The sequence below is a fragment of the Melanaphis sacchari genome, unplaced genomic scaffold, assembly GCF_002803265.2.
Source record: "Melanaphis sacchari strain LSU unplaced genomic scaffold, SCAv2.0 Contig1335_pilon_pilon, whole genome shotgun sequence".
Taxonomy (NCBI): domain Eukaryota; kingdom Metazoa; phylum Arthropoda; class Insecta; order Hemiptera; family Aphididae; genus Melanaphis; species Melanaphis sacchari.
The window spans coordinates 2,199-16,894 of NW_020270550.1; the positions used below are offsets into that span (position 1 = coordinate 2,199).

Genomic DNA, 14,696 nt, shown 5'->3' on the forward strand with positions numbered 1-14,696 from the left:
ATAATAATAATATATGCGCGTACCTCTCCCCTTCGCAATATCAATATATTATAGAATACTATGCTTATTTATCGTGACATTTAAATATATTGTCTGAAAACGGTTTTAAAAATGTCGTTGTTGTAATATTGTATTCTACAAAAATACTAATTGATATTCAGACGGAGTAAATATTATAGGTTATAATATTATGAGTAATGACACTTTATATCATTTTATTAGCCGCTCTTACTCACGTAAAAAATATTTTATAAAAAAAAATATTGTAATATTGTCCAAACCCTATTTAATTCGTTCACAGTGGTATCGTATATCATCAGTGATCTCATTTGTGTGACAGGCATTGCAATAAGATTATAAATGTTTTAAACGCTATATACTTAAAAAAGCAAAGCGATCGTTTTTTGTACGTAGAATTATTCACACGGCATAAAAACTTAGTACCTATATAGCTACCTAACATTATGTTATGTGAAATAATAATATTACGCAGTTGATCTGCAATTTAATTTATAACACATTTGTCCATATAATTTAAACAATAATTTGTATTTCACTATGCAGGTCAGTTGTTGTAATGATTACATTACTATGTAGATCTTTATTAGGTCATACCATTGAGTATATATACTATATATACTCAATGGTAATACTAAATTGTTCTGTAATTATTATTAATTTGTTATGTTGTGAACAAATTGTTGATGGAATATTATCTATATTCTAAATAAATTATAGATACATCTATACACTGTAACATAACTCTCAATCATATTATTTTTTTATTTTTAATTATCTGTGTTTCTAACAGTAATTCATCGATAATAATCAATATTTATATACTTTATTATTTTTTTATGAGACCAGCTTAACTATTTTTTTTCTTTAATTCCTAAATTTTAAATAATGAATAATTTACATTTTATCAATTAATTTCCATTCTGCATATTCATAAAATTTAAAAATGCGAAATACAATCATTTTACAGTGATATTAAAGTGTATAAGCCAAACATTTTTTATGAATATCAAGTAAATAAGCTATTTTTATTAATAGTTACCATACATGATTGAAATTGATAAATTATTTGACTGAATTTAGGTTTTTAAACACTATATTTTATTTTATTTTCTAACTCTATATTGTTTTAAAATAATGTCATTGCTGTTTAATTAAATATTAAACACGCTATATTTTCTTTATTTTAGTCTCTATTGTAATAATACAAAATAAAATGAAATATGACCATGTTTAAATAATACGTACCTATATAAAAAAAAATGTATCTATATTGTAAACTTTTGTATGTCATAGGTTGTGCAGGTGGACTTCTGGGTACTCGGCGCATTGGACATCCGTATCAAAACCGGACGCCACCCAAGAGGAAAAAGCCGCGTACGTCGTTCACCCGCAGTCAGATATCACAGCTCGAAGAGAAGTTCAACAAGCACAGATACCTGTCATCTGTCGATCGCGCAGCCTTAGCAAAAGCGCTTAAGATGACCGATGCGCAGGTCAAAACATGGTTCCAAAACAGACGCACCAAATGGAGGTAAAAAAAAGTTTTGAATTGTCTTTGTTAATCATTCCATAACAATCATTACATGATATTATAATATTATGATCGGTCTTAACAAACGTGTCTAATATATTTTTCTGATATTCAAGTTTGACTGTGGTCACGGCAATATTCATTTAGAGATTTAAATATTTATTTTTTTTCGGTTGTTACAACTTTTCAATTTTTTAACGACTGCAATGTCTGTATATTTTTTATTATCATACGATATGTTTGAAAACAGAATATACTTTCCTATGAATATAATGTATCGATATAAAATATTAAACAGATTACTTTTTTCTTTATACATAATATGAATAATTTAATAGATCACAATTTCAGTCTTTGTCAACACAAAATATTTTACACTCTACAGATACTCAATGTTAATATTTATATTTTTAGAAAATTCTTTTTCTATCAATTATAGAGAATCAAAAATTTAGAATGCTCTTAATAACTATAAAAAAATCGGTATGATAAAAAATAGTAAATTACGATAAATACGATATTTTTTCTTTAGAATATGTATAATACTTTGTAGTTATTATAGCTAGACATACAATGATAAAATTAATTTAAATTGCCTACTCGAAAATCTCGAAAATTAGTTATATAAACTACTAATAATCAGTATTGTCATTAAAATGGAATACACTGTTAAATATTATGTGCATACAAATTTTCGGACGGTTAAAGAAGTATTATAAGTATAAAGCAACTCACCGTGAATTTTATTTTTCCTGTATTAAGTAGTTTGTAATAAAGAAACGGGAAACACGGAATGTTGCCCTGTACACAAACAAATCAATATGAATTAATATATTTATAACTTACTTCGATCAAATAATATACGTACCTAATATTAATTACTATACACTGTAACGATTAACCCAAACAATATAATATATGTTTCAAATCACGTGTCATTTTTACAACAATGTACGCATGTGTAAAAAAAAAAAGGAAAAAATCACCAACAATAAATAGAATAATAAATTTCCGCACCGATCTATAACGCCATGAATACAGGGCGTTGACTTGGTACGTTTATTTTTAAATATTGGTAGGTACACATATATTATATTATATGTTCACTGGGTAAAAATTTCGGCGCCATGAGATCAAAAGTAGTTAAACGCCGACTTTATCTGTATAATACGTAATTAAGGATATACGATATAAAACAATAATTTGTCGTTCATTAATAACTCCATTATACACTTAAAATAATAATATATAGATCCATTACGGCTCGTAAAACGTACATATGTTATAAAATCGAAACGGCGGCATTGAAAAGCGTTCTTTTTATATTGTAATATATTTATGTAGATATGGACGACTTAAAAGTACACGTACGCGCGTATTACTCGCACTGATAAATACGAGATCAGTTTATCGTTTCCACGTCCACGCGCGTAAAATAATAATAATAATAATGACATTATGATGTTAATTCTCCCCGTGTACTGTTTGCACTGTCAACGACCCTTTTTTGATGTTATAATAAATAAACGCGTTCGATCGACAGTCCTTACTATAATAGCATTATGTTATACGTGTATATAGTACACTACATCATCGTATGAAAAAAAAAAATAAACTATTATCACGTCTGATGTGTATACTATATTTTATAATATAATAATATAACAACTATTGTTGCCGTGACGGTCGTATGCACTCATACAATGCATGATGGTGGCGAAAACAAAAATTGTTTATTATTTTTACTCGTTAAATTAAATTTTTAAAATTTTTTTTAACATGGGTTGAACGAAACACGATGCGAAAAAATATGTGTGTATGATATAATATCTATCCTCGTAATAAAATATGGTTTTTCAATGACATAATTTAATATTATGTCGTTCGTTTGATTTTAATGACGACGAAGAAATTAACTGTATAATAGTATTATTATTACGTTCGGGTAAAATATAGGTATATAGTTATATTATGCATATATTATTATTATTGTGACAAATCGGTCGGCCCCGCGCCAAACAAAACGTTATAATATAATTCATTCGGCGACAAACGCGATAAAAACGACGACGGGAGAGGTAAAACGAGAATTAAAAAAAAAACAACCAAGTCCATTAGAAGCTTTTAAAATTCCTGTCACCTTTTCGGGCCACTATTAAGTGGTTTTAATATACCATTTCTACTTCTTCTTTCTTTATTTTCTGTTTGTTTTTTTTTTTTTTTTTTTTAATTACACGTGTTATCCGAGCCGACGCAGTTAATGCATATTCCGTGTAATCGGTGGCGCCCCCAGTGGATAACACGGGCGAACCAGTTGTCCTGCGCTTGTGTTTATATACCTCCAATATTATTATGGCTGTATGTACGTACATATTACTTATATTTTTTAGTTATATACTACCTACTAAAATACACATAATATATTTACGTACAAACGCACGCACAAACACGCAGCGTTTTGATATAGGTATATACGTGTTATATACATATAATATTATACAGACACACTTGTATATTATTACTATACTGTAGGACACCGCGCAAGTAAATACTTATAATAATACATATAATATAATATTGTGAATGTACATTTACCACAGTTTTTACTACCGCCGCCACCGCCGTACAAGAGTAAACAGACAAATGGATGTGTTTGTTTGTTTTGCCTCCCTCGAGCAAGCGCGCGCGCGCTCGCCCACCATTTTCTTATACGGCAGTCGTCGTTTCTGTATTTGCAGTGGTGTAATAAAAAAAACTACCGCTCTGACGACGACGACGACGACGACGACTGTAACACTACAACAGTGGTGGCGTATAAGCGAGAGGAAATCGGCGATCTCGTGTCTAGCTTTTTTTTTGTTATCATCGATTGTGCGCGAATGGTGTCAAGTCTTTCGCTTCTGCAGTACGGAGCTTAAGGCGATCCCTCTAAGATCGAATTGTGACGTGTCTGTCGTTTGAAGAGATCGTTAATAATAATATACTGATGATGATCGATGATGATGTTATATCGTCGAAACGTAAAAACTATAGATTTTGTTTGCCGAGTATTACAACTTTAGGCGATGGATGAAAACTGTTGGTTGTTAAACGTTTAGTAATATTATTTTTATTGTTTTCAAATATATTAATGAAATCATATTCGGATAACTGCAAAAAAAAAACATCAATCGATAACGACCGTTTTGCAGAAATTTGATCGCTTTATTCTATCTCCATTAATGGGTGAGTGGGTAGGAGAGGTGTTTTTAAAGTTCTTAAAGAGTTCTGTCCCACATTTATAGAAACCTCTAAAAACGCACCACTGATCCGAGCACAATATTATTATTACGTATATCAGGAATATCGTTTCGTCAGCTAGACACTGTCATAATATTTTTATGAGGTATCGATACCGCCCAATATTGATTTTCAAAATCCTGAAATGGTTTTTTGTTTATTTCGCGGTGAAACGACGTGTTGGATTTGCCGCGGTCATCTCGTTTGCATCACTCGCACAACCCCCTCACATGTACGATCGCGTATCGTCGTCGTCATTACCCGTTACTACACGACGGCCGGTGAAACAGCTACGCGTTATTGCCCTCAGTGCCCGAGTAGTACAAACAAACGTTATTATTCGTTAAAAAAAAAAAAAAAAAAAAAAGGTAAACAATTATTAATAATTTACGATGCAATCGTTATAAATATACATAGCACGCGCGTACCTACCTGTGCCCGTGTACGCGCGGCGTATACGGTACGCGCAGTGGTGTCGGGAGGAGTCGAACCTGTTTTTTTTTTGTTTTTTTTTCGTTTCTCAATAAAGACGGAACTAAAAAAGGGCCGACAGTGGCGAGACGTGCGTGCGATAAGCGCGGACGGAGGCGCCACACGACGGGACGACGAAATCCGACGCAGCGCCACCGGACCGCTTCCCGCCGCACCACACCGCCGTAGCAGTGCGGCGTCGGCGGCAGCGACGTTATTTTTTAATTTTTTCTCGCTCGCACCGTCCGATCTCGTCGCGCAGCCCAGAGCGAGACCGCTGACGGATTAAGGACGCGTTGAAATTAAGGCATTCACCGGAAACGCGCGTATGATGATGATATGCCTAATGTAAATGCACATTAAAACGACGCGACGCGACGAACACGTCCACGTGATTTCCCGAACGTAACCCGACGACTGAGATCTCAACGAAATATAACACGATAATAATATTATAGTGTCATAAATAAAACGTACAGTGACGGATTAGTGGTTGTTTTTGTACTAGGACTGAGCGTGTTCGGCATTAGATTATATAATATGACGTAGGCACGTCCATCGGTACGTATAGGCACCTATAGCTGGTACAACTTACGTCCGGGTAGGCTGCACGCGAGGTTTGTAGACTATATAATAGTAGATGGACGACGGTGGGCGATTATTATTGTTTTAAGTGTAATGAACGATAATAGCAAGTCGTTCGATGGTCGTGCGAGTACGCATAATGGCAATGATCGAAAAACAATTATCGAAACCTACCGCTAGGACGTTGATTTCGTTTTGGAGACGTGACTGCACGCACAGATTCCGTCATAATTGTTTTATTTATATTCTGCAATAATCTGTACATTTCGCGTTAATGCGATAGATAATTTAATGATAATAGTTGACGTGATTAAGTATGTACATACAATAATTATAATTGCTTACAATATGCGTAAGTATGCCGTTTAAAGTAGGTCCTATCATGTCGTGTGATTATACAACTAGGTATACGTAAGTACATTTTTTGTATCGTTCGACAATTAATTTGCGTTAACATGTCATGTTTTAAAAGACTTCACCGCGAAGTTGGAAGTAATAGTTGTAAGTTATAACTAAAAATATAATATTTTAGTTAATTATATTTAAGGTAAAATAAATTCTCTCGCAATCCTTATGATAATGATTTAACTTGACCGCAAAACGAAAGAGTACCTACATAATATTAATTTATTTACCTACGCGTTTACTTATTTAATTAAATCGCTTGCACGTGAAGAGGGATAGTTATTGCTGCTGTAATAACTACTAATAAGAATAATAATGCCTAACGGGGTTGTATTATAAAGTGTTTCTGAGAAGTACTTACCGTAATTATTACTACCACGCGCGCTACCGCGGTATTATAACACGTTAGATATGCATGCATATAATATATTATTATTACAATGATGATGTCGTTTTCACCGTGAAACCGAAAATTCTCTTAAACCCGAGTTAATAATAATAATAATAATACGTATATAATCGCCGTCATCTGAATTTATAGTAATATACAAAACCTGTATGTATATATAATGTAAATATTTAATAATTTATTAAACAATAACGTACGTCTCGTTTGAAACTTTAACAGTATTTACTGAAGTAAAACTTTACTCGACAGAAAACGACAGTGTGCTAAAAGCGTATTTATATATGACACGACTTAAAGGAATCTATAAATACGTACAGTTAGGTAGTGGTTATGAATTTTCGTAAGTCACAATTTAACATTTTAACGTACTTACATATTAGGTACATTGTACAATACGTCAATACCCAATTTAAACGTTAAATATATATATATATATGATTATCATATTAGACTGAGAAAACAATAAACGACTAAATCTCAATACTTAGCATCAATAATATATAGTATTGTATTATTAAGAAAAGAATTTATTAACATTCACGCATATTTTATAAATTTACGATTTTCTATCAATTTTAAATCCACTCATTGAATTATTTTTTAATAAATCCCATCGACTTCTTAAATACAACTTAATTGTTATCAGAGTTTTATCTGTCATCATATATTTTAGGTACAATAACAACTTTTTTTAAAGTATAAATTCTTAATAAATTCACAAAATTATTAATATTACAAAATGATTGATGTTTTTTCCTTTTTTTTTTTTAATCATTCAAACCACGAATAATGTTACCTGTTGTCTGTCAACCAAAATGTGACCATTAAACACTATTATTATCTCAAAATTAATGTTTTTTTAAATATTTTTTTGCAATGAATTAATGTCGCAATATTGAAACACTCGCAGTAGGGCGCAGTACAATAATTATTATTGTGCAGTAGTGTTTGTGTGAACGAACCCGGATTTCCGCACTTACCTAATAATATGAAATGATCAACGTTTATTACTATAACGACGATAGTATAATATATTATACCACTCAATAGTAAGCTTCATTTTGAAATGTGAGATTTGTGTATGAACGGACGTTTCCGTTCGTGCTTGTACCTACATAATATACTAACATGCCGCCGACGCCTACGCCACGCCGGTCGTATAATATCAAAAGATATTTTTTTTTCGTCTTTCCTCCGTTTAACATGGCGGTGTCTGTTGTTTAATAAAAAGAATGACTAAATCGAATATTTACGGGATGTGCGAAAAACGTACCTACATGCAAACGTATATGGAAATTAAATCGCAAGGATACCCCGCACGTAATATTATACGCGCGTATCGACTATCGAGGAGACGAGAGAGTGAGAGAGATACGCGCGTGGATAGTTGTTCTTATAACTTATAAGTTATATTTTATTACGAGTGTAGGATTTTAATTTATGTGTTTACGTACGTTAGTTCGGCTTCGATTGTATTTATGATATGATAGTTGTAAGTAGGTACCTAAGTATAAATAATATAATTTTGAATTTATTTTGTTTACAATTATTTGTATTATCATTTATACATTAAATGACTTGTACATATCACCGGTACTATTTTTAAAATGTTGTTAAAATAATATTATTTAATTATAAATAGAGATAATTTTTTTTTAAATTTTATTTAATGAACTTTAATAAATAGTAAGAACTATTCGAAGTTAAGAACAATTGTATAATGGATAACATATATTCTGTTTTGTTAGGTACACTTTTACCTGTACATAATAAAATTGATGTCATGAAAAGTGTAACAAGTCGTCGACTATGAGTACTGAGCTTTATGCGTCATATATAAGATCGTTGTACAATATAACTCATTCAAGAGTCCAATAAACACTTAAATAAATTTAATAAAAGTATATAACGTATAGAAATACTCCGGATGCGGAAATCTTACATTTCTACGGATTGCGGCCAAATGCGTTTAATATTTTATCAGATCCAAAGCGGCGGCATGTCCTGCGCCCCGCGGACCGTTACAGAAATCCGCTTAAACTGCATTTTAAAATCAGCTAAATTATTCAGACTGGCTTTTAAACTGTCAACTTTGGCACATTCACACACATGCGATTATACGCTCCCCTTTTCGCGCAAACACTATAATATAATATAATATGTACACGGCGCGTTATAGCCCAATAGTGCGGATAGCGATTTTCACGGCTGTCAGTTGTGTCATCAGTTTGTCGACGAAACGGCTAAAATAGAAAAATCGTTCATTATGTATATAATAATATATAGGTACATTATACACTATACAGAGTGGACCCAACCACTCGGCAATACTGAAAATCACGATTTTCTACATTTCGGAGCTCGTATACGGTTTTCGATTATTCATACGCAGTGCACTTTACCACAGCATTACGATTATTTATGTAAAATAGATTGTATACCGATTTTTTACTCGTATAACAGTTATACCTCTAACCGCGTGAACGCTATACACACTGTATACCAATAGCTATATCACGTTTGTTTAATATAATATCACCATTATAACCGTGTTTTTGTGTTACGATATCGTTATGAGTATATAGGTACTTAATAATATGTAGGTACTCGCTAGCCGGAAATCAGAATTCGTTCAACGCGTGATAAAAATAAAAATTCTCAACGCAAATCATCTCGCTCGGTGGATAAACTTAGACTCGGACCAAAAACAAAAAACAGTTATTGCGGTATTATACTTATTATATAATATATATATTTGGTGGCCCTATACCACGCATAGGTACCTACTAGTAATTTAATAAAATAATAACAAAATTTGTTATTTCTACGCCGTGACTTGTATAATATCGTAAAACAAATTGTGCATCGATGGTGCAAAGCGTACGCCCTTGCGGTGAACGACGTGTGGTGACTCGTTTTTAATTTTTTCTTACCTGTTCGCAGACGTCACATGATGGAGGAACGGGAAGCTCAGAGGCAGATGGCCACGAAAATGATGCAGTCCATGATGGACGACCGGGACGGCGGCGTACGTCTGGGCGCGCTGCAGGGCCTGCAGGCCTGGTCCCCGGCCGCCATGTCGCCCGGCGGCGGCGGGCCCGGCGGCGTCGGCGGTTCACCGGTGGCGCCCCAACCGCCGCCCGGGCACTTCGCCCTGTCGCAGCCTCCGGTCGCTTCGCCAATGTGCTGAACGGGGCCCTCGGACCGCGTGCGGCGGCCAATATTTTTCGTCGTCGTCGCGATCACGCGTACTCACATTCCTAAGTCCTCGCCGCACGCTCCGCGTACTCATATTAAACGAAATCATTATGTCTTGATGAGATCAATGTACCACCTGTGTCTGTCTGTGTGTGTATATACGTATATTAACGTACTGATGCGCGCTACTAATGCGTGTGTACCGACGATATCAACGATCGTACCGATATTGGGTTGAACAAATACAGATATTTTATATGTCGAATAATATTTTACGTGTACAAGCGTGTGATAGTAATAATAATTGTTAGTCATTTTATAACATATTAACGTGTTAATTATATTAATATGCATATCGTGTGTACAGAGATTCGTATTTTTATGCCATTTTTTAGCGATAATTATAATAATATTATGTGTCGTATATTGCACAAAAAAATATTAAACGTGAGATCCGCAAATCGGAACATAATGCGTTTTTAGGACAAATACCGATATAATTATCGTATCGAAAAACGTAAAATAATCCGTTCTTCTATTACGGCGGAAAAAAATACAGATTTAAATAACTAATAAAAACCCTTCTGTTCCCATAGAGATTATGGAGAAAAAAATAATAATTTTTTCGTACGTAGAAATTGTAATATGTAAATTGTGTACAGTCATCTGCGCATACAAGACGCTAAACCAAAACAATATACCTTTGACACATTTAATTTACACACAAATACATATGTGATTCAGTGATTGTAGGTATATTGCATTAAGTCATCGTATTGATTAATTTTATTATTATTAACATCATTGTGTAATATACGACATATAGCTTATCGTCTTCATATAAATGTAATGACGTAGAAATTATATATTATATCGTTTTCTTTTCGTGTAAACAATGCCAACGCCATTGTATCATAAGTATATTATATTATATTCGTGTATTTTTAATTTAAACATTATTGAAACTTATATAGCGTTAAAATATTGTATTTTATGTCATATATTTATTTTTATTTGATGTTTCTCGTGTACACCTATATAAAATATACAGTAGTAGTAGTAGTAGTATTTATATGTTATAATTATAAATATACACATGCATCTTAAAAGTTTGAAAAACTTTGATCAGCTATATTGTCGGCGAAAACTGTTTGTGATTAGTAAGGAGGATTGCATGATAGATAGGCTATTTAAGGGGATTCAAAAACAATTTAACGATGATTTTATATAATACAGTTTTACGTAGAGATCAAAACATCATCTCCTCGAGTCATATAGTAGATTTCAGTCACCACATATAGTCATATTTAGGGAGAATTTTAGATTTTTGGCTTGTGCAAACAAATATATATAAATTATAACATAGAAGTTATAAATAATTGTAATAGAATACATACGAGTACTACATTTATTTCAGGAAACTAAGCGCCTGCAATTCAATATTGATTTTTCAACAGTTAATAACCTCGTTAACAGAGGTTACGCGACCAGCGCCGATACCGAATGCACGTGCAACGTATTATAGACAGTTAGGTATATTCAAAACAATCTCAAGACACTCTGCACTCCGTTTACAAGATATGGGAAAATACTTATTTATTTAATTAGGTATTCAAATTTAATGTTATTTAGATAATATTTTATTCGAATAACGTCCTATATTTTGCTGTGACAGACGCGTGTAAAAATAATGATAGTAATAAATTATAATATTGTTATATATGCTGGTGTACATGAGATCGATAATTGTTCAACTCATATGATATCAAATATATCGTAATGAAATAATAATTATTCTGTTCAAGTAGCCGCGTGAAATTAAAATATACACAATACGACGCATAAACGTATCACTCATTATCATGATATATAAGATACTTTATATACTAATTTTTTGTATTTATATGAATAGGTAATAATATTATTATTTATATAAATTGTAAACTTTTATTTGTAATTTTTACGAGTGCAATGTTAGATATTATTATATAGTTATTATACATAGTGAGTAAAAGAGGCATTACGCATATTATATAGGTATATTACATGTTTCGTTTTATTTATTATATGAATTTCATTTTCGTTTTTAAGGCATTTCTACACTGTAAATATAAATATAAACCTTGTATATAAATGATAAATACATACACTTATATGTATATAGATATAAGTTTAGATACGCGATAAATGGACGAAAAAAAAATTATCATTTCAACATTGTTATAACTAATTACTAGTAATTTTCTATTGGACCAGATCATTGTATGTTTTTCGTTTGAGTAATAATAATAATAATAATAAAAAAAAAAAATGTTACAAAATAATAATAAAGTAATATTTTATTTTATTATCGTGTCATAGTAATAATATAGTACATATTATGTAATATCGCTTGATTAATATACATTAAGTACACACTATTATATACCTATACATACGTAGATATTAATGACTTGTAATAATAATCATCATCGATGACATGAGTTAATAATATTTTATATATGCAGCCATATTATATTATTTTTGAGGTGGTGCAGTGTTTTGTTTTTCGTTTTAAAGTTATTAAATAGGTATATATATATATATATATATATATATATTATAGGTATTATAGCTTTAGTCATGTTTTATTATATTATTATAATTTATAAACATATAGGTATGTGCTGTATCTATACATGTCATACTGAATATGCCATTTATTAGTATATTATGATACTATTATTACATATTTATAATATTGTTGTAAATGTTATATAACCACCTTTTTTTTTTATAAAAGACCGTCGCGCATATATATATATTGATTTATACATTTTTATCGTCTTGGAGTACTATGAATATATCATATATATGTAAATGTATATTGTATAACTGTATTTGTGCTTAATAAACTATATATATATATATACATATAATACATATATGTATAATGTATATATTAATATAAAATAATACAATTTTTTGTTTGATATTGTGTGGGTGAAATATACAATGTGACAATGTACACATTTATAATTCAATATTATTCACAAGTACTTACGTGTAATTTTATAAAACCTACAGGAAATCTATTTTGACCGGTGTACTGTTTACTCGGTCGATTTTTTGGTGTTAAATTTTACCCAGCGTATAGTTTATTATTTGCAATTATCAGTACAATCTGCAATCTCGACGGTAAATATTTAAATATGTTTGTAATGGTATATTATCAAGGTAAAAGTTATAACTATTTACAACATTCTACAAAAGTAAAAATATTTCAATCGTCTTATTATTTCGATTTTAAGTAAACAAAGTCTCCAATTACTACTGTAGCTGAGTTTTGGACGACAAAGAAACTATATCAATACACGAAGAACCAGTTACTGCTTCCCAAATCTTTAAAATCACCTTTTCCTAATGTCTCGCTGGTACGATAAATGGCGAATTGAAGTAAACCAAACTAAATCTCTATATACTACCCTCACTCTTCGCTTTGCTCCCTGTCTTGAAGTCTCCTTAGCTGATAACTCTATCTTATCCTCCCATTTAGTTAATTATCAAGGATTAACGTTTGAATGGTGTCTCACTTAGGCACTACACTTAGACGAATAAAAAAATTAATCTTAAACGCACATCTCCAATTGCTCAAAACATTAAAATCTAATGGATATACTTAACTAAATACCTAACTGCCCATTTACAAATCCTTAATTAAGCCAATATATGGATATATGATGGCCCTTCAACTTTAGGATAAAGCCAAAAAATCCAATTTAAACAAAATTTAAACATTTCAAAATAAAATTCTATGCTCAATCATCAATTCATCTCCTTATATTTCCAATTTCGATCTTCACTCAAATCTAAAAAATTAGAATTATTTATGAAATACCTAAAACGTATTATAAAAAATTTTTAACAGACTTCCCTCACATCCTAACCTCCTGATATTTGATTTAGCTAATAACACAATCTCTGAAAATCTCTCACGACAGCTGAAAATAAATTGGTGTAGAGACCTTCTTAATAAATAATTATTGATTATAATAGCCTACAATAGCTACAGAAAGAGAAAAAAAAAATAAAAAATTAAAAAATACACATATATACAGATATTTATGTATGAACAAAAGATGATGCTATCACTGGATAGCTTTTTTCCTTCACATTTTCTGTGTCATTTTTCTTGTACGACTTATTCTTATTGTTCACTTGAGTTCGTATTGTATATTTTCTAATAAACAATTAAAAATACTTTAATATATATTCTTACAAATTTTAATATTTTATCATATAGGTAATAATAATTGTTATAAAGATCATATATGTTAGTTTTAGAATATAGGTAATTAAAATTAAATAATAATAAGATATTAACTACTACTTAATTATTTTCTTGTATATACGAGTATAATATTTCGATACTGTCCTTATCGTCAAGTGTAGCCGAACGTTAAAGTCTCTTTGACACACAGCCAAATAATTTGAAATACTTTTCATGCAAATAGAATAAAATAACAGGACGATATAATTACTTATTAGTTTAATACTGTATTCTAAACTAAGTGTATTTTAAGTCACAACGACATTAATTAATTGCTCAAGACCTTTTTACTATTTTTAATTATTTCCAGAGTTTAGAAGACTAACCGTAGAACATAAAAACAGGATGATTTTGTATAACGCATTAGTATTGTAGGACGACTGAGCCGGTACCTAGCTACTATATAAATGACACAAACACAGTTATACGTTTTTAAAACTAGAATTTTTTTATATTAAAATTATTTTTTTTGTAAATACCTATGGCGC

General features: G+C 31.0%; 1 protein-coding gene across 1 annotated transcript; it reads left to right on the forward strand.

Moving 5' to 3' along the window:
• Positions 1–1,314: 1,314 nt before the first annotated feature.
• Positions 1,315–10,870, forward strand: LOC112591393 (T-cell leukemia homeobox protein 3-like; the record flags this gene model as incomplete). Its single annotated transcript, XM_025335200.1, is given in 2 exon segments — positions 1,315–1,552; positions 9,645–10,870. Coding segments are annotated over 2 exon segments (485 nt in total), but the record flags the coding sequence as incomplete, so codon positions are not given.
• Between the last annotated feature and the right edge of the window lie 3,826 nt (positions 10,871–14,696).